The sequence below is a fragment of the Canis aureus genome, chromosome 1 (assembly GCF_053574225.1).
Source record: "Canis aureus isolate CA01 chromosome 1, VMU_Caureus_v.1.0, whole genome shotgun sequence".
Lineage (NCBI taxonomy): Eukaryota > Metazoa > Chordata > Mammalia > Carnivora > Canidae > Canis > Canis aureus.
The window spans coordinates 104,392,434-104,413,407 of record NC_135611.1 but is presented as its reverse complement, the minus strand read 5'-3'; the positions used below and the strand labels follow the sequence as shown (position 1 = coordinate 104,413,407).

Here is a 20,974-nt window from a genome sequence, read left to right as displayed (position 1 = left end):
GCCCTGGGCCAAAGGCAGGCGCCAAACCGCTGTGCCACCCAGGGATCCCTAATGTTTGTTTTCTGAGAATATTATTATTCATCTTCTGTTAATTTATGAACAAATTTTAGATGCTCTCTAGTAAGCAGGAATTGCTGAGAAAGAATTGTTGGCTTTCTTGCTATTCCAGCAGAATTTGTAAATGGTATAAAACTCCTCAGGGAGCACCTGAGTGGCTCAGTCAGTTAAGTGTCTGCTTTCAGCTTGGGTCCCTGGGCTAGAGCCCTGTGTTGGGCTCCCTGCTCCGGGGGCAGTCTGCTTATTCCTCTCCCTTGCAAACCAACCCCTCTTGTTCTCTCTCTCTCTCTCTCTGTCTCCAACATATAAAAACCAATTAAGAAAATGCCAACCATTTCACTTCCAAGTCTGCCAAGAATTCTTGCCTTAGCTTCTTCCTCTTTCTTACCAAAAATGCATTCCTTGGTCTGTAGGCTGCTGCGTTAGAAATGCAGACCACTATCCCGCCCTAGTACTCCTGAACAAAATCTCCTTTTTCACAAGACCTCTCTAATGTGCTGTATTGAAATTCTTTTTTTTTTTTAATAAAGATTTTATTTATTTATTCATGAGAGACACAGAGTGAGAGAGAGGCAGAGACCCAGGCAGAGGGAGAAGCAGGTTCCATGCAGGGAGCCCGATGGGGACTCGATCCTGGGACTCCAGGATCACGGCCTGGGCCGAAGGCAGGTGCAAAACTGCTGAGCCACCCAGGGGTCCCCTGTATTGAAATTCTAATTCACATTAGAATTTGATAAGTACATATGTAACACAGTAAAACCTTCCACCTAAGAAATGGACACGATTTATACTGTGTGATTTTTTTTTTTTTTAACTCACTACTCCACAAACTGTGTATGCCTGTATCGACGCCTTCATTGGACAAGTTATTTTGGATAAACACTTAGTATTTATACTGGTTTTGTGGATCATATGCCATTCTCTTAAGATCATAAAATACATTAGAACATATTACTGTGTCAAAAATTATCTTAGAAACTCTCCTAAGTCAGAACCAGTTGTACTGTAATTGAAATACGATGAGTTCACTGCTCATTGAGTCATGGATACAAACTACACCAGGTGTGGTTGTCCTACAAAGGAAACTTGATCTACAGCAAATAAGGAGATCACAGAATAAATTCCAAAGTAGAGACTCACAGAGCTAGGGGGAATGACTTCCTTTTATTTGGGATGAGGGTGGATACTTAGCAAGCAGAGCCTTGTCATTTTATGTAGAGCTGGGCATAATATGGCACAAGTGCCTCAAGAAAACACTTCTATACCCACTTGGTAGATCAACGAGGTTTGTGCTCCTCCTTGAATGGAGATTTCGATATCCTACTGAGGTAAAGGTAACTGTAGATCACTCCAGGTTACTTGTTGATCTGCTTAGGTGTGAGGTTGGCTTAAGCTCAAACTGGGCTGGTCCAAGCTCTTCCTCAGGGCAGTCGGGACTTTTGGTTGGATAATTTGTTTCCCTCACAAGAGACTGACTCTGTGTGTAATACCAACGCTGGTCACAAGGACTGGTCTGTTGTTTTTTCTAGATTTCATTTATTCATGAGAGACAGAGAGAGGCAGAGACCCAGGCAGAGGGAGAAGCAGGCTCCATGCAGGGAGCCCGCCGCGGGATGCGATCACGCGACGCCGGGGTCACGCCCTGGGCTGAAGGCAGACGCTCAACCACCGAGCCACCCAGGCTGGAGGACTGGTCCGTCCACAGACTCTGGTCCCAGCTTGCCCGCACTGTGACCTCAGGCGTGTGGGCTTGGTTGAGGTGCGACCGCTGACGGAGGGGCACAGGACCGCAGATTTAGGCCCAGAGTGGGGCGCGGTCTGTGCCACAAGCCCTCCGTGCGCAGGCGCAGCACTTGGCGGGCCACTCTCTCTGCGCAGGCGCTGTGGGGAGCCATTACCAAGGGTTCTGGCGAAGTGAGGGCAGAATCGCTTTGGCGTGTTGTGCGCATGTGCAAGATTGGGCCTGTGGGGCGGGGAAACCAGCCGCCCGGAGTTTCGTGCCCGCTGCCACGTGAGCAAGACGTTTAGGCCGCTTGAGTAACTGGTCAAAATGAAAGGTGGTACTGTTGATCTTTAGCGATGAAGTGATGTACGTTCAAATTTTCCATAGTTATTTTGACCAGTAGGTTTGTCCAAATGATTAGTCATGCTCCCCCTGGAAGAGGTAGCGATGAGGTTTTTATAGAGAGATTCTGGGAGGTAAGCAAGGGCAATGTTTGATTGATATGCCGTGAGCTGTTGCCTTATTTTTGGAAGCCCTCGTTGACTGCAATTGTCTTCTTCATTTTCTTCCATTCCAGTGAATTGGCTGTGAAGTTGTGGTTTGTGTACAGAGGCTACCAAGACATTAAAGCCGCCTGAGTCTGTGGTTTCCCAGCTTAATTATTTTAACAGTGGAAACAGTTGGTAGAACGTTATGCCGTTTTGTGTGTCTTGTGTGTTTTTTTTAAATCAGTTTTCGGGGATCCCTGGGTGGCGCAGCGGTTTGGCGCCTGCCTTTGGCCCAGGGCGCGATGCTGGAGTCCGGGGATCCAGTCCCGCGTCAGGCTCCCGGTGCATGGAGCCTGCTTCTCCCTCTGCCTGTATCTCTGCCTCTCTCTCTCTCTCTGTCTATCATAAATAAATAAATAAGAAATCTTAAAAAAAAAAAAATCAGTTTGCAAGGGCTATTCAACAGTTGTGCACTCGTTGTAAGAACGTACAGTCATGGATCTCTGGGTGGCTCAGGGCATGATCCTGGAGCCCCGGGATCGAGTCCCTGCGTGGAGCCTGCTTCTCCCTCTGCCTGTGTCTCTGCCTCTCTCTCTCTCTGTCACTTATGAATAAATAAAATCTTAAAAAAAAAACAATCATTTTTTATAATAAATTTATTTTTTATCGGTGTTCAATTTACCAACATACAGAATAACACCCAGTGCTCATCCCGTCAAGTGCCGCCCTCAGTGCCCGTCACCCATTCACCCCCACCCTCGCCCTCCTCTCCTTCCACCACCCCTAGTTCGTTTCCCAGAGTTAGGAGTCTTTATGTTCTGTCTCCCTTTCTGATATTTCCCACACGTTTCTTCTCTCTTCCCTTATATTCCCTTTCACTATTTATATTCCCCAAATGAATGAGAACATACACTGTTTGTCCTTCTCCGATTGACTTACTTCACTCAGCATAATACCCTCCAGTTCCATCCACGTCGAAGCAAATGGTGGGTATTTGTCGTTTCTAATGGCTGAGGAATAAAAACGTACAATCATGATGGTGCAACAGTCTCATGTCCCAGAACCACCCAGTAGGTCACATATCCAAATCAAAGATACATATTTCATGATGTGTGATACACTTATGTATAAATAAGGAGGGGTTTCAACAAGGGTGTTACAATTATGCTGGGATAGGAGTATTAGAGACGCAGTAAATCCATTTCTACTGCTATGAAGCACCTTCATATAGCATTGGTTAAGGAAAGCCATTTCATTGACGGTTTGGCACAAGTGCTCAAGAAAAGGGCCTCTCTGCCTGTGTGTGTGTGTGTGTGTGTGTGTGTGTGTGTCTTGTGAATAAAGAAATAAAATCTTTAAAAAATCAAGGTTTCAAAAAAAAATATCAAGGTTGCATGAGGCAACAGATTTTCTCTGTAGTCTCTAGGGTGGAATCTACTAAGAGGACCATGCAGCTGGTTGGCAAAATACATCTTTTTTTTTTCTTTTAAAGAGTTTCCTTATTTATTCATGAGAGACACACACAGAGAGAGGCAGAGATATAGGCAGAGGGAGAAGCAGGCTCCCTGTAGGGAACATGATGTGGGTCTGGATCCTGGGACTCCAGAATCACACCCTGAGCCAAAGGCAGACACTCAACCACTGAGCCACCCAGGCGTCCTAAATCTGAATTTTGTTCAGATCCACTGGACAGGGAAAACAGTTATAATTGATTGTTGACATTTTCTAGTGAATTTTCTAGCATCTTGCCAAAAGTTAGGGATCTGTGTGTTTGGATCCTGTTCATCATGTTCCCATTGGGCTAGTTTCATCTAATGTTTGGCCAGACCTTACTGCAAACATGTGGATCAATTGATATACATCTGAAAAACCAGCTTTGGAACTTTGAATAAATATGTTAAATTCTTCAGTCAGTTTAGGGAACTCTTTATTGCTCAATGTTCAGCCCTATTCCAGGGAAAATAAGATTCATTGTGGAGTGCCTGGGTGGCTCAGTTGGTTAAGCATCTGCCTTCAACTTGCGACTGAGAATAGGCAGCCAAAGAAAATTTTGATCTCCTCCCACCTGTTCAGTGAGGGGAGATCCCAGAGTGGGGCCAGCCTGGACAATCTCCAGAAGAGGGAGAATCTGGGTGGGGCTGTGAAGGGTGAGGGTTCTTGGCTTCTGCTCTCCCTGCTTCTGGTGGATTGCCAGTTCTGTCTTCCCGAGTTTGTGTAGAGGACAATGGCAGGCTGCCCTAATATGTGCCCCTTGGCATATTGGTTTTTTGATATAAAAACTATTTAGGAAACAGCCAATGCAAAAAGGATACTCCGACCCTGAGAAATTAGAAAATCAGTCTCCCATGTTATAGATACCTTTTCTGTACGAAGAGATAAAGAGGTATTCTTAGGGAATTAGGAGCTGAGACGTTGCATGAATAGACTGGTTACTTTTCACTACTTTATTACCACTACCTAAATTCCACTCTGAATTATCTACTAATTGAAGGCCCAAACGGGAGTTTTTCTGACACTGTCAAATTCTCACAGATGTGTTATCTCTTTTTTCTAAAAAGCATAAATATTATCAACATTAGTAATTTTTATGGGTCTCACTTTCATTATTGGGCCTTTGGATGTATGTAACCAGACTTTGGAAATTTTTTCACCTGTAATCTGTCTCTGTCAATTTGATACTTAGACTAGGTAAAATAATTCTGAATGGTAAAGGAATACTGTTCCTCCTCAATAATTTATCTCTAGGGATGACTGGTTGGCTCAGTGGTGGAGCGTCTGCCTTCAGCTCAGGGCGAGATCCCAGGATCCTGGGATCAGGTCCCACATCAGGCTTCCTGCAAGGAGCCTGCTTCTCCCTCTGCCTATGTCTCTGCCTCTCTCTCTCTCTCTCTCTGTGTCTCTCATGAATAAATAAATAATTCTTTTAAAAAGATAATAATAATTTTTCTCAGGACTCCTGGGTGGCTCAGCGGTTAAACGTCTGCCTTCTGCTCAAGGCGTGATCTTGGAGTCCCAGGATCCAGTCCCACATCAGGCTCTCTGCATGGAGCCTTCTTCTCCCTCTGCCTGTGTCTCTGCCTCTCTCTGTCTCTCTGTGTCTCTCATGAATAACTAAATTTTAAAATAATAATAATAATAATAATTTTTCTCTAAAATCTTAACGTATGTACAGGATTGAAAATGTATACATTCCTACCTCAAAAGAGGCATTCTATTTGCATTCATAATGAAGTTCTTGTGCTTCCAGGTTAAGCATATTCTCACATTGAGGGATTTTCATGACATCTTATTACAGTGCCAATGGCGATGGCCATTGTGTCAGATGCTGTGACACAGTGCAGGTAAAAATGGCTATTTTTAAAGATATTCTTGAGTATCCACTTTTGCTGTACACATGGTGTTGCTTACAGAGCCATCTGAGAGAGCTCTGGTCAGTCCCTGAGCTCTGGAGAAGTGTCTGTGCAGTACCCCGAATGAATGAAAATGAAATAACTTTAAGTCAAAACCCCTATAGGGGCACCTGGGTGGCTCAGTGGCTGAGCATCTGCCTTTGGCTTAGGTCGAGATCCCGTGGTCCTGGGATCCAGTCCCACATTGAGCTCTCCGCAGGGAGCCTGCTTCTCCCTCTGCCTGTGTCTCTGCCTCTCTCTGTGTGTCAGTCATGAATAAATAAATAAAATCTTTAAAAAAAAAAAAGTCCCTATGTTCTCTCATATTTCTTCTTATTCCTTAGTAATGAAACAGGATTTTTTTAAAGATTTTATTTTTATTTATTCATGAGAGACACAGAATGAGAGAGAGAGAGGCAGAGACATAAGCAGAGGCAGAAGCAGGCTTCCCACAGGGAGCCTGATGTGGGACTCAATCCGGGGACTCCAGGATCACACCCTGGGCTGAAGGAAGGCGCTAAGCCGCTGAGCCACTCAGGGATCCCATGAAACAGGATTTGATGCCTACTGGTGGGGCAACCAGTTTTGGGCCATGAGAGATGAAAGATGAGCACAAGGCTGTTAATGGATAATAGAAGTACAAAAAAGGGGAAATAGAGCTACCCCATATGATGTCTCAGTCATTTTATCAGACATGGGCTTCCTACATATTCATTGTGTATATAACAGAAAATATACATCTTTTTTAGAAGTATTTGTCATTCTTGGTATAGCTGAACACAAAGTCACAGGTACCAAATGAAATGGATTCTTTTTTTTTCTTTTTTAAAGATTATATTTATTTATTCATGGGAAACAGAAAGAGGCAGAGACAAGGCAGAGAGAGAAGCAGGCTCCATGCAGGGAGCCCGACACAGGACTCAATCCACAGTCTCCAGGATCATGCCCTGGGCCAAAGGCAGTGCTAAACCGCCGAGCCACCCAGGCTGACCCAAAATAGATTATTATATTTCAATTGTAATAATGTTAAATGTGAATAACCTGTTATCCAACTTCTTTGCACTGGATTTCACAAGTAATAGAAATCCGAGTTCCACTCCAGACAGGATGGGTAAAGGAGCAGCAAGGGCTGTGAAGGACCACGGAGATTTGTGGCCAAAAACTGGGTAGATTGAGGCAGAGATGCTCACAACCTCTGACTACTAACCTGTGTCCCCACTCACTGGCAACAAGCACAGAGCCCAGAGGACGTGACTACCCTAATCATGGGCAAGATAGAATGAGGGAGTGATCAGCATTCCTGGAAGATCATCCATCTGTAGTGGATCAAACCGATGTTGGAGTTATACACCTGGGATACTAGTGGTTTGTGGAATCATAGCACATGCCTTGCTGATCCTGCCTATTAGAGTGTCCCCAAGGCTTCATCTCCAACATCTAATCTGTGATATATCTTTTTTTAAATTATTTTATTTTATTTTATTTATTTATGATAGTCACAGAGAGAGAGAGAGAGAGAGGCAGAGACATAGGCAGAGGGAGAAGCAGGCTCCATGCACCGGGAGCCCAACGTGGGATTCGATCCCGGGTCTCCAAGATCGCGCCCTGGGCCAAAGGCAGGCGCCAAACCGCTGCGACACCCAGGGATCCCTAATCTGTGATATATCTTAAAGTATTGTCTATGATGCTTCCATCATCCACTACCCCTCACCATCCACTGCCAATAATTTAGACCTGAAGAAGATCAGTAATCTCTGTATCCAACAGAATCTTATTGCTTATTAGTAACACCAGGGAATTCAGTTAAATCATGAAGAAAAGTAGGAATTCCTTGGTCCCAGGAACTCACCATATTTGCCAAGTCCCCATCTCTATTACTTTTATTCATCAGGTGACACCATGAGCATCTGACTTGGACTTTGGAGCGACTATGTGTTCCCTCCAGTTCCCTCCCTCCATTTCAAAAAGTGTTCTCCAGGTATATGTTTTAAGATTTTCTGTATTTCTTTGACAGACAGTGAGCACTAGCAGTGGGAGCAGGAGAGGGGGAAGCTAAGCAGGGAGCCTAAGTTGGGGCTTTGTCCCAGGACCCTGAGCTCATGACCTGAACCACAGACAGATGCTTAACTGACTGAGCAATCCAGGTCCCCCTCCACATATGCGTTTATTTTTTTTGATGGTATTTTTATGGTTTTATTAACACAAATATGACACGCACATAAGCTGTCTATTCATTTTCTTCGCTATGCAGCCTGGCAAAAAAATATGGAACGCTTCACGAATTTGCGTGTCATCCTTGCACAGGGGCCATGCTAATCTTCTCTGTATTGTTCCAATTTTAGTATATGTGCCGCTGAAGCGAGCACCACGTATGCGTTTAGTAGGTCTTATCTTGAGGCACCTCGGTGGCCACTTCCTTTGGCTCATATCATGACCCCAGGGTCTTGGGATCCATCCCCCTGTCAGGCTGCCTGTTTCTCACTTTCCCTCTGCTGCTTCCTCTGCTGTGCTTGCTCACGTGCACTCTCTATCTCCCTTCCTCCCTCAAATAAATAAATAAAATATTTTTTAAAAATAGCGTTGGGTGCCTGGGTGGCTTAGTTGATTGGGTGTCTGCCTTTGGCTCAGGAATTTGGGATCCAGCCCTGCACTGGACTCCCAGCTCAGTGGGGAGCCTGTTTCTCTCTCTTCCTCTGCTATTCCTACTGCTTGTACTCTCTCTCTTTCTCTCAAATAAGACTATTTAAAAAAAAAAAATTTTATTTGGGGATCCCTGGGTGGCTCAGCGGTTTAGCGCCTGGCTTTGGCCCAGGGCGCGATCCTGGAGTCCCAAGATCGAGTCTTGTCTCGGGCTCCCGACATGGAGCCTGCTTCTCCCTCTGCCTGTGTCTCTGCCTCTATATGTGTATCATGAATAAATAAATATTAAAATAAAAATAAATAAAAATATTTTATGTTTGCGCCTTGGGAATGTAGGTCATCATGTTTCAACTCTGTTCACACCCTTCTGGGTGTTAAATGTCTGAATTTATACTGTGGCCCATTGTTCTTGTATCCCTCTAATCTCAAGAGGTCAGTGAGGACTCTACAAAACGTACAAAAAATTGTCTCAGATGCATTTGTAACTAGGAATGAAACTGAGATCAAGAAGAACTGGAGATGCTTAAAAAGTTAAGACAAGTAGAATTTGTCTTTCTGTATTCTGAGAGTCAGGTGTGTAACCCAGTAATAGGTGTCCTCTCTCCACATGTAGAATTCATGCAGTTCTTCTTCCTGTAATTTTTGTTTCTCATGCCTTTCCTCGTGTTGGAATACTTTTCTCCACTTATGGGGTATCTATTATACACCGAGTACTGCCACATGTAGATATTGAGTTCATTTCCACGTCAAAGGGAGCTGTCCATCATGACAGGGGGCTCAATCTTCTATTTGGATCTATGGGCAGAGAGTGTCTTTGAGTTCCTGGATCAGTCCAGATGGAGCCACTGAGACAAAAACATATTTAGGTAATCTCTGTGGGGATCTTCTCTACAGGGTATACAAGAGGATGCATAGGTTGCCAGGGGAGATGGTTGTTCACAAGGGCAGTGGTTGAGGTGTCACGTCAGAAATTATATTAACTTGTGACTCTGCAGGGTGTTGTTTAGGGAATGCACTAGTGAGAAGGTATTGTGTCAGTTCATGTCCCCTGCAAACCAACTGACTACACAAAATGGATAGCAGGCAGCACACCATCAGGAAGGAGTTTACCTAACCTGCCAACGGTCCCCCGATATAATATGTTATATATCCATGTGGATGTCTCAGCAGTTAACAGGAGAAGAAAATGATACAATAGATAAACTGTTGGAAATATAATCACACATTATTTGATACACTTAATGGTGTATTAAATGTATTTAATACACTTTTAAATATATTCTCAGAGGCCACTGAGAAAAGGGATTACTGGTGATATTACATCACCATTATCAAATGGCATGGTAAACACCACCTGTTATCTACATTCTTTTTTTTTTTTAATTTTATTTATGATAATCACACAGAGAGAGAGAGAGAGGCAGAGGGAGAAGCAGGCTCCATGCACCGGTAGCCCGATGTGGGACTCGATCCCAGGTCTCCAGGATCACACCCTGGGCCAGAGGCAGGCGCTAAACCGCTGCTCCACCCAGGGATCCCCTGTTGTCCACATTCTTAAGGTAAGGTAGGTTAATGTTGGTGGCGGGATAATACATTATTCCTGTACACATCAGTATTAACACATTAAAAACCAATATATTCTATCATTAAAATATCTTATGATCACACATAGATAAAATTATGCATTTTAAATCCACTGTATGTTCCTTCTTGAAAATACAGATTACAGGGACGTCTGGGTGGCTCAGTGGTTGAGCGTCTGTCTGCCTTTGGCTCAGGGCGTGATCCTCAGTCCGGTGATCAAGTCCCGCATCAGTCTCCCAGTGAGGAGCCTGCTTCTTCTCCCTCTGCCTGTGTCTCTGCCTCTCTCTGTTTCTCATGAATAAATAAATAAAATCTTTAAAAAAAAAAAAAAAAAGAAAGAAAAGAAAATGCAGATTACAAGCACTCAAGAAGCGTTCTTTTTAAAAAAATTTTATTTATTTATTCATGAGAGACAGAGAGAGAGGCAGAGACCTAGGCGGAGAGAGAAGCAGGCTCCATGCAGGGAGCCTGATGTGGGACTCAACACCAGGACTCCAAGATCACGCCCTGTGCCAAAGGCAAATCCTTAACCGCTGAGCCACCCAGGTGTCCCTTAAGAAGCATTCTTGTTCTGATATAATGTCCTAGGAGTCATGATTTCAATACATTAGGCCTGAAGCAATAATTAAGAAATGTCAATTTATGGTCGTATGCGTTTTTATGGAAGTGTTAGCTCTCGTCTGCTGATATCTGGGAAGGTTTCTTCATTTCAACTGCATCAGATAATATTCTTTACTTCTATCTATTGCTATTATATAGATACATCAGTATTTTAATGGATTGCCATGAGCTTGTCTTTGATTTTGACTCTTTAGATTTTTAATTTCAGGGGCACCTGGGTGGCTCAGTGTTGAGCATCTACCTTTGGCTCAGGTCTTGATCCCATGGTCCAGGGATTGAGTCCCACATGGGGTTCCCCATGGGGAGTCCCCATGGGGAGCCTGCTTCTCCCTCTGCCTATGTCTCTGCTTCTCTCTCTGTGTTTCTCATGAATAAATAAAATATTTTTATAAAAAGATTTTAATTCCAGTTAGTTAAGATAAAGTGTTATATTAGTTTCAGGTGTATAATACAGTGGTTAAAAAAAATTCTATACCTTACCTGGTGGTCATCACAAGAATTGCAGTCCTTTATTCACAGGACCTATTTAACCCTTCACCGCACCCACCTTCACTCTGGTAACTATTGGTGTGTTCTCTATCATTAAGAGTCTGTTTCTTGATTTCTCTCTTTCTCTCAACATTGTCACTTAGCAATTGATTAAATTCCTCATGGAGAGTGGAGTATGGTCACCTTAAATGGTCTTCTCATTGCTCTTCTGATTTTTCATTATAATAATACTCTAAAAAAAAAATACTCTAATGTGTTCTCCTTTTGCTTTGTTCTCTCCTGTTGTTGAGATATACGTAAGCAGCTCCTGACTCCTTTACCCAGCCAAGCAATCATACTGATTCCTCAAAATAAATTCACCCCCACCCCCATCCCCTCTGGACTTTACAACAGTGGCCTTGTGGAATAGTTATAGGTAGGGACAGATAGGGCCCAATTTCATTGCATGGGTAGAGACACCTCTACAACAATGTCACCTTGAAGATGTTGCACAATAGAACCCCTTCACCTTTCAACAACCCTTAACATTTAAGAACCGATAATTGGTCAGAGGTAAAATGATGAGGGATGAAACAGAAAAATGTTCACCTTTAGCCCAGAGAGCTGACCTATAGGCTGCAGAGTTTTGATACTGATCAAATACATACTGGTTGGCACATTCTTAAAGGGTCTCATGACTGCCTGTACATCTCACCCATAATACTGAACTGAGTGAAAAGGACCAGAGAAATTTTGCAAAAGTAGTTTTTCAAGTAGAAATTTGAAGAAACAGGGATCCCTGGGTGGCGCAGCGGTTTAGCACCTGCCTTTGGCCCAGGGCGCGATCCTGGAGACCCTGGATCGAATCCCACGTCGGGCTCCCGGTGCATGGAGCCTGCTTCTCCCTCTGCCTATGTCTCTGCCTCTCTCTCTGTCTCTCTGTCTCTCATGAATAAATAAATAAAATCTTTAAAAAAAAAAAAAAAAAAAAGGAAATTTGAAGAAACATTTATGATCTAATACTCCCTACATGTCCCCTCCTCCTTGAACGCTAAGCGATAAGGACCAGCTTCACATAGCCAAAATGCAACTCTTTCTACCTGGGCATCCTATCCCCCTGCTATTTGAATAAACTAAGTTGCACCTTAAACATCTCAAGAATCCTTTCCTGCTGGATGGGCTCAACAATCCCACAATAGTTTTGATACTGAAAGCTCCATTTTTCGCTTCCAGTGGCTCGAAAAGCCAATACTCAAGACATAAGTTTTGATTGGAAAGGAAGAAGAGCTTTACTCAGGAAGCTGGCCACTGGCAAAGAAGGTGGAGTCTTGTCCAGAAACCAACTCCAAGGATTCAGCCTGGCCCAAAGATTTTTAAAGGAATTTGAGGCCAGTCATCAGTAAAAGAGGAGCCTGATAATCTGTAACACTTCTTGATTGCCTGTAGACTCTGTGGTGCCAGCTACAGATGTTATGGACCTGCTTGGAGATTGTGTATGGGTGTCTCAGGGAGAGGTGATGCAAAAGGCTTCTGTCCCTATTCTTTCTAGGAAACAATGCATGTTCAATAGATATATAGAAAGAGGTGTGGTTTATCGATTACACAGCCTAGAGGTTCATCCAGAATTTAAAAACTACTAAATTGGTTAGAGGGGTACTTCTATGTAACTTCTGTGTGAACAAGATCCTCTATGATTATTCTGTTGCAGCAAATGGAAGGATTTCCTTGTTTTGTGAGGTTGGTTATATACCAAGAATAAAATAGATGGGAGAACTCTATCAGTAATATAGCTGATATCAGAGATTACTTTTTTAAAAGATTTTATTTAGTTATTTTTTTCAAGATTTTGTTTATTCATGAGAGACACAGAGAGAGGCAGAGACATAGGCAGAGAGAAGCAGGCTTCATGCAGGGAGCGCTATGTGGGACTGGATCCCAGGTCTCCAGGATCACGCCCTGGGTCAAAGGCAGGTGCTCAACTGCTGAGCCACCCAGGCGTCCCATTTATTTAGTTATTTGAGAGTGAGAGAGAATGTGCATGTGAACACGCAGTGGGAGTGGTTCCATCCCAGGACCAGGGAATCATGACCTGAGCTGAAGGCAAATGTTTAACTGTGCCACCCAGGAGCCTCAGAGATTAACTTTTTATATGATAAAGAATTACCTGCCTGGTGTGGCAACCTATTCCTTGGCAAACATTTGCTCTTTCCTTTTTCCTGTGAATATGCTTCCCCATTTTTTTTTAATTTTTATTTATTTATGATAGTCACAGAGAGAGAGAGAGAGAGAGAGAGGCAGAGACATAGGCAGAGGGAGAAGCAGGCTTCATGCACCAGGAGCCCGACGTGGGATTCGATCCTGGATCTCCAAGATCAAGCCCTGGGCCAAAGGCAGGCGCTAAACCGCTGCGCCACCCAGGGATCCCTGCTTCCCCATTTTTGAAATTCTAAATCCATACATTCTGCTTAAGTGACAGTGGCATGCATATAAGCACTAATTGCCTGTCTTGAGCCAAATATGTTTGGGGTTCCCATAATTAAGAATTTTTTTTTCTCTTGTGAGTCTGCCTTACATCTGTGTAATTATCATTCTGGCCAAAGAATTGAGAACAGATGAAGAAAGTGTCAGATTTAATCGGATTGGTCGTGAAATGAAATAGGCCAGGCAAAAGTTGGCCAAAACAGGCTTTTAATGGGATGCGCTCTCTGGAAAGGTTCTGTGGCCCGCAGGGGAGGGAGAGAGCAGGGAGTCAAGGGCCTGGGAATTCACACACATGGAGGGCAAGTGGGCTTTTTAAGGGAGGGAGGGGTAAGGGGATGTGTGTCCATACAGGGTGATAGGTATTAGGGCATATTGCTGGTGAAATCAGCCTGGGGCAATAACTGCCCATGCCCTTATATGGGATCTGGGTAAGGTATGGTTCAGGTTTCCTGCATAGGTCCTGTCTCCCCCTGATGACATGTCCTCGGGCAGTCTGCTGGTGATGGGAAAGTTCCGAAGTGGGGGCAACAAGGTGGAGGGTCTGCAGCCATTTTGTTGGTGCCTCCTGATCCCCCTTGATCCCGAAGGCCCAACAGAAAATGTTTCCTCTCCTGCACATTCATTCTGTTGTCACAAAGTGACCTCTGTGCTTTAGGGCAAAAATATGACCTGAAGACCGTGTTGGGGATGAAGAACAGTAGCTTTATAGCTTTGCTAGATAGAGGAGGATGCAGGAAAATAAGACCCCAGAAGTAGAAGCTCACTCTGTGACTGGGGCTGAGGGGTCTCGCAGGCATGTATAGGATCTGGCCTGTTGCAACAGGAATGGTGTCTGTGCTGCCAGCCTTGCTCACCAGGTTTTCAGAGTGGTACTGGATTCCTGAAAACAGAAAACAAAGGCTAAGAAGGGGGGAGAGGAAGTTTGGCGAAAAGAGGGAAAAGGATACTTGGTTTAAGCTATGAAGCCTTGCTGTTGTTTTAATGCAGCCATTTGATTTTTGTTTGACTTTATACTCTTAAGAGGTTTTAGTTTGAGTCACCAGGATAGCTGAAGTAAGCCATGTCACATTTTACATTGAGAAACCACTCAATAATATTTTCTAGAATTCCTAAAATAAAAAGAATAAAACCAAATTTTAGTGTAAATATGAGGAATTAGAATTCTCATATGTTGCTGATGAGAGAGTAAGAAGTAAAATCACTTTGGAAAACCATTTTTGCAGTTACTATGAAAATAAACATTTCTGGGGATCACTGGGTGGCGCAGTGGTTTAGCGCCTGCCTTTGGCCCAGGGCGCGATCCTGGAGACCCGGGATCGAATCCCACGTCGGGCTCCCGGTGCATGGAGCCTGCTTCTCCCTCTGCCTGTGTCTCTGCCTCTCTCTCTCACTGTGTGCCTATCATAAATAAATTAAAAAAAAAAAAAAAAAAAAAAAGAAAAGAAACATTTCTGGGCACCCCGGGTGGCTCAGTGGTTTAGCACCGCCTTCAGCCCAGGGCATGATCCTGGAGTCCCAGGATAGAGTCCCATGTCAGGCTCCCTTCATGGAGCCTGCTTCTCCCTCTGCCTGTGTCTCTGCCTCTCTCTCTATCTCTCTCTCTCTCATTAATAAATAAATAAAATCTTTAAAAAAAAACCACAACATTTCCTTACTGACGGGAGCAGGGGTGTGGGGAACATTTTGTCACCAAAAAATATATCTCTTTAAAGATTATTTTAGACCAGGTTTGGGTTTTCTTATGTTTTTGTGTGGGAGGTGGTGTTTTGGTTCATTTGTTTTGAGGGGGAGAGAGAGAAGGAAAGCAGGAGCCTGTGGGCAGGAGCCAGGAAGGGGGAAGAGGAGCAGAGGTGGAGCAACAGAATCTTAAGCAGGCTCCCTCCTCAGTGGACCCTGACCTCATGACACTGAGATCAGGACCTGAGCTGAAATCAAGAGTCACATGCTCAGCCTACTGAGCCGCCCAGGCGCCCCTCTGCTGTTATTTTAAAGAAACAGCAGACAAAGGAAAAGCTCTGAAACCCAGTTTGTTTACTTTTGTGAGAGACATTTTCATTTATATGGGAACGCTCCATTTGTAAGAGTATGTCCCTCTGTGTAGCAGAAAGAGGCAGACTGTGTAAAGTGCCGGAAATTCTGATCAGTGGAGAAGGCACGGATTTAAATCTGGATAACAATCATAGCCTTAGTTACTCTCCTTTGCCAGATCACTTCTCTCACTTGCTTTCCAGTCGGATAATTATGTGGAGTTTCAAGAGCGATCCTTGCTGGTATCCTCCCTCTATGTTTCTGTCAATTGGTGTGGGTGGAACGGACAGTGTTGTTTTAAATAACGGCTCTGGGTGATTCTAAGTGAGGTCAGGTTTAAGCATGAGGGCTTCCAAGTTATTTTATGAGAGTTGAGAGTAAGCTTTGGCCAAGGAGAGGTAACCGGTCTCCCCTACTGTGATTTCTGGAGGGTCAAGTCCGGGCAGCACACCCTTCGTAGGCGGTAGCTGAATTTGTTGTAGTCTGTTGGAGGGGAAGCCCCCTGAAAGGAGAGAATGAAAAGTCAGTGATTGGTCTCCTCGTAGGAACTCAGTTTCTGAAAGGCCCCTGAGGCAAAGGATTAGGAAGTTTTGGGGCCTTTTCTGCGTTTCAAAGTCCTGTTTTCTGGCGAGCAGTTTAGAGGTGCAGAGGCTCTGTTGGTGGCTTTAAAGGCATTTTCTCCTGATGCAGCTGTGATTTCTCCATGAGTCTCTTCTGAGAAAGAAATCTAGAGGACAAAGTGAAAGAAGAAGAAATGGCCAGTTCTCAGGTAAGCCTTGCATCTGAGGTCAGAGGCTTTCATGTTTTCCTCCTGGAATTCCATTAATTTAGAAATTGCAAATGTTGGTTCCTCTAGTTTTGATTTTTCTGCCTTATGTTTTCACCTGATGTTTAAAACCTTTTCAAAAATGACTTTAGAACCTTCTTCCCTATATCCCAGAGCTTCTCTGCCTTCTCTCCAACATGGCTTCCAACAGCGCATCACAGTTGTCCCTTTGAATTAAAGTCCTGCAAGTATTGAAAATATTCCCTTTGTGACAGATTCACAGGGCAAGTCTTTGAGTCCAACATTCTTATTGCTGATGGAGTCTGGTTGGAATATCAGTCAAGAAAAGCAGTTCTTATTCAAGTCCCATCTGGATGCTTTTTCACCTTTGTGTAGACCAAGGGGGATAATGCATAAATAAACATAATGGGTATGAGGCTCAGAATAACTGGGGAATTTTCCAGTGTGTGTGGGGGGACTGGGAAGGGATGGGGGGAGCAGGCAGTAATCTTGCTCTTTAGATTGTGAAAAAGATCCTCTATTTAAAATGTACTAGATATTACAGGACATGGAACCTATACTGATTGAAGTTTGTATAAATGCACTATATTCTCATAAGTCAATTTATATTCTGATTTAATGTTTGGTGGCAACAAGAACATACCAGTAATATAGGTCCTTTAGTGCGCCTTAGGCACTGTTATCAATTGGTTTCCTTAGAGCTCATGTTATCTTCTTTGACTTGGTTTGGTGCTGACAGATTTCTTTCCTATTCAGTTTATATTTTCTCCCTTAATATTCATAAGGATCTTAGATTTACTGAGTGATATGCAGGACCCATCCTATGTAAAGTGGAAACTTCTTTCTAGTCTCTCTTGCTTGTTGTTGCCTATAAGGAGTACAAAGGTAAAAGAAATGTAGAGAAACTGAAATTCAACTTGCAGTCCTTTGATAAATATCCAAGATTGGCAAAGTATGAGAAACTATTAGGAATTTACAATTTCCTTAATGTTAGGGCTTTGCTAGAGGCAAAAAACAACCAGCTTGACAATAGCCAGACCTCCAGGATCCCTTAAGTCCTCTTTAACAAATGAAAATACCCTACAGAAGCTTCCTTTAGGGATGTTTGGGTGGTTTAGTGGTGGAGCTTCTGCCTTTGGCTTGGCGGGGTGGGGTGGGGGGGTGGGGGTGGGGATCCTGGAGTCCTGGGATGGAGTCCCACATAGAGCTCCCTGCATGGAACCTGCTTCTCTCTGCCTATGTCTCTGCCTCTCTCTCTCTCTCTCTCTCTGTCTCTCATGAATAAATAAATAAAACCTTAAAAAAAGAAACTTCTTTATTTCTGACCCCCAATTTAAAAATATATAATCAATGGCTTCTCTCAAGGACAGTATAGGTCCTTCTGCCCAGGGGTCCTGTCCCTGCACTTTCATAAAAACAGTTTTTGCATCAAAAATGTCTCAAGAATTCTTGCTTGACCAGTAGCTCCCATCAGTTTCCACTGGACAATGGAGGCTCTCTCTCTCATGTAGTATAGAGAATGATTTCTAAGACTGAGGGTTCTAAGGGAGACCTTCTTCTTGATAAAGTTTAGGAATATAGGTGAGGTCCAGAGTTGACAACCAAGAAAGAATTGTTGAGACGTCTTTGGTGCAAAATGGTGGTTTTATTAAAGCACGGGGACATGACCCATGGGTAGGAAGGGCTGCTGCCCCAGGCTTGTGAGGGGTGGCTGATTATATACCTGGGAGTTGGGAGGGGTTTGAGGATAGCTGAACTTTTTAAGGCATTTTGGAAGCAAGGTTTCTAGGACCTAGAGGGGGCTAGTTATTGTTGGGAAAAGGTCACTAATTACCATCTAATAAAACCTGAGTTATGAGACCCTTCAGATATATATCAGTGGGCCATGTGCTTGGAGGATGATTGCCAAGATGTATCTTTGAGTTTAGAGATAAAGGAAATTTCTAAAGGAATTTTTATATGTTAAAGTAGACTTACAGGCTCCTGGAGGTTGGGCTAAGATCCCTTAGCAAAGTATGAACATCGAGGCAGTTAAGTCTGTAGATGAATGTACCTCTCCTGTTTCAAGGACTTGTCAATGTGCTGCTCCAGGCTTGTTCTTTGTCCTCAGCTAGTTTTCTGTTCCCCCATCAATCTTGTAGATTTTTATTTTCTTCCACACTTAGGTCACAGAGTTACCCTTCTATTTACTTCTTTGTATTTTCAGGAGGAAAAAAAAAAACTAAAACTAAAACAAGAATCATTAACATGTTTGAGTGTCTTAAAATCCTGAAATAGAGTCCTTGATAGAAACTCTACCAGGTGGGGTTATGACACAAAGGAAATTTGATTTGCAGCCAATAAGGAGATTATAGGGGATAACTTCCCAAGCAGAGACTCAGAGTCAGAGGGAATGGTTTCCTTTTATTTAGGGTTAGGATGGAAATTCAGCAAGAGGGGCTTCATCATCTTCTTATAGCTGGGTATAAGGTCACACAGGTACCTGCAAACAACACTTTTATATATTCTCTGTATGTTATGTAAATGAGGTTTGTGCTTCTCCTTTGGAGATTTTCTTTTCTTTTTTTTTTTTTTTTAAAGATTTTATTTATTTATTCATGAGAGACACAGACAGAGGGAGAAACAGGTTCCCCACAGGGACCCCCATGTGCGACTCTATCCCAGGACCTGGGATCACACCCTGAGCCAGAGGCAGGCGCTCAACCACTGAGCCACCCAGGAGTCCTGGTGGAGATTTTCATACTAAGGTAAAAGTGCCATGGGTTATTACTCTTTGGTCCATCTACATAGTTATTAGTCAAGAGTTAAGGTCAAACTGGGCTGGCCCAAGCTCATTCTTTCAGCCATCATTTCCATTTTAGTTGGATAGTTTCCATTCCTTGATAGGAGAGTAGACCTTTGGGTCTTTGCCGGGAGTAAAACCTAAGGTGGAAAGATGAGGTTAAGTAAAATGTGGGACAAATGTCAGATAGTACAAGTAGGTGAGCAGGGAAGGTCAGGTCTTGGGGTCTAGCTGGTGACACTAACACCCTGTTCCACCTTAGGGACCATTGTCAACTCTGCCTGTGGCCCCTTGGTAACTGTGGTATTTATTGCAGGGACTGCTGACATTCAGGGATGTGGCCATAGAATTCTCTCAGGAGGAGTGGAGATGCCTGAATCACAGTCAGCGGGAACTGTACAGGGATGTGATGTTAGAGAACTACAGATGCCTCCTCTTCTTGGGTGAGGATGACTCCTTCCAGGTTTCCCAGAGCACACTCTGGGTTTTTTTCCTTCCTTTAAAGACTGTGTCTTAGAAGATTCCTCTTTGAATGCTTGGAATTCAGATCCAGGCAGAATGGGAAATAAGGAGGGGTTTATTGATGTAGAGACAAAGCTTCATGATGTGTCCTCTTAAGTTCTAGTTTCCCCTTCCTAAGGGAACATCATTACTTCTGTAGATGAGTGGTAATTCTAAACAGAGTGGCATAAAATGCGACTCCCCACATCTTAAACTTATATTTCCACTCCTTATCATTGTGTCTACTACTTGGAAGTGGAGATTAGGATGTGAACATTGGAAATGTCTCCTGTGTATTCTAAAGAGGCTGTTGGGCAATATGATTTGGGAAGCCATTTTTTTTAGAATTCTACAATGTCTTTTCTTCTCTACTTAACACAATAGTGGATTGAAAGTTAGGATCTCCAGCAATACTCATTTTCCTTTTTTCTAATAAACAAGCCTCATTGTGTCCAAGCCAGATCTGATCACGTTTTTGGAGCAAGAGAAGCAGCTGTGGAATGTGAAGAGAAAGGAGACAGTAGTCTTCCATCCATGTAGGTGGGAATGAATGAGGCAGATGACAGAGGAGAGGTCCACATGTGACGTGGAATATAGACCTTAAACTGGTTGGAATAGGTCTCCTTGAATGGAAATGAGTTTGAGAAGCCTAACGTTATTTGTCTCCCTCTCACAGAGGGACATGTGGTATCCAACATTAAAAGCTCTCACCTTGGGATCCCTGGGTGGCGCAGCGGTTTGGCGCCTGCCTTTGGCCCAGAGCGCGATCCTGGAGATCCGGGATCAAATCCCACGTCAGGCTCCCGGTGCATGGAGCCTGCTTCTCCCTCTGCCTGTGTCTCTGCCTCTCTCTCTCTCACTGTGTGCCTATCATGAATAAATAAAAATTAAAAAAAAAAAAAAAAAAAAAAGCTCTCACTTTCACTAAGGATTCTCCTTCTGCTCCACTGATGGTCCATCACTTCCACAGTGAGGGCCAGGAGACTTTCCTGGGAAGGGATGGGCTTGAATAATCTGAGGGCGTCTCCTTTGTTAGAAGTTTCCTATGGAAATATCCCTGTTTCTGAGGATCTCTAGGCTAAGCCCTTTGTAAGTTGTTTTGCTTTGTGTCAGAAGTGTGTCAGTGTAGTTGTACACATATTGTGGTTTGGGTCAGAATGGCTGGGCACACTGGAGACAGATATTACATGTATTCTGGTTTATACATTCCAATGTTATGCAGACTTTAATCTTAATGCTACAAAATGAGATTCAGTACCTTCATTAGGTAATTGTGCACCTCCCTAAAATGAGAAAATCTAATGCTTTATTCAAAAGTTCTTTCTTTTTTTTTTTAAGATTTTGTTTATTTACCCATGAGAGACACACAGAGAGAGGCAGAGACACAGGCAGAGGGAGAAGCAGGCTCCATGCAGGGAGCCCCCA

General features: G+C 43.5%; 1 protein-coding gene and 1 non-coding gene across 2 annotated transcripts; one reads left to right on the top strand and one right to left on the bottom strand.

Annotated features, from left to right (window-relative positions):
- Positions 1–7,916: 7,916 nt before the first annotated feature.
- On the bottom strand, positions 7,917–8,023 carry LOC144289683 (U6 spliceosomal RNA). Its single transcript, XR_013357567.1, has one exon. It is a non-coding gene; the product is annotated as a U6 spliceosomal RNA (small nuclear RNA).
- A 7,082-nt stretch (positions 8,024–15,105) lies between these two features.
- Positions 15,106–20,710, top strand: LOC144324695 (KRAB domain-containing protein 5-like). The gene is made up of 3 exons (XM_077916046.1): positions 15,106–16,248; positions 19,365–19,491; positions 19,990–20,710. Exons 1-3 carry the CDS (start codon positions 16,234–16,236, stop codon positions 20,097–20,099), a joined length of 252 nt encoding a protein of 83 aa, XP_077772172.1. The 5' UTR covers positions 15,106–16,233; the 3' UTR covers positions 20,100–20,710.
- The last annotated feature ends 264 nt before the right edge of the window (positions 20,711–20,974 follow it).

Excerpts from the sequence above, each read along its gene's own strand:
- LOC144324695 (XM_077916046.1), top strand. Across the intron at positions 19,492-19,989 it reads CAGATGCCTCCTCTTCTTGG|GCCTCATTGTGTCCAAGCCA; the intron begins GTGAGGATGACT and ends TCTAATAAACAA.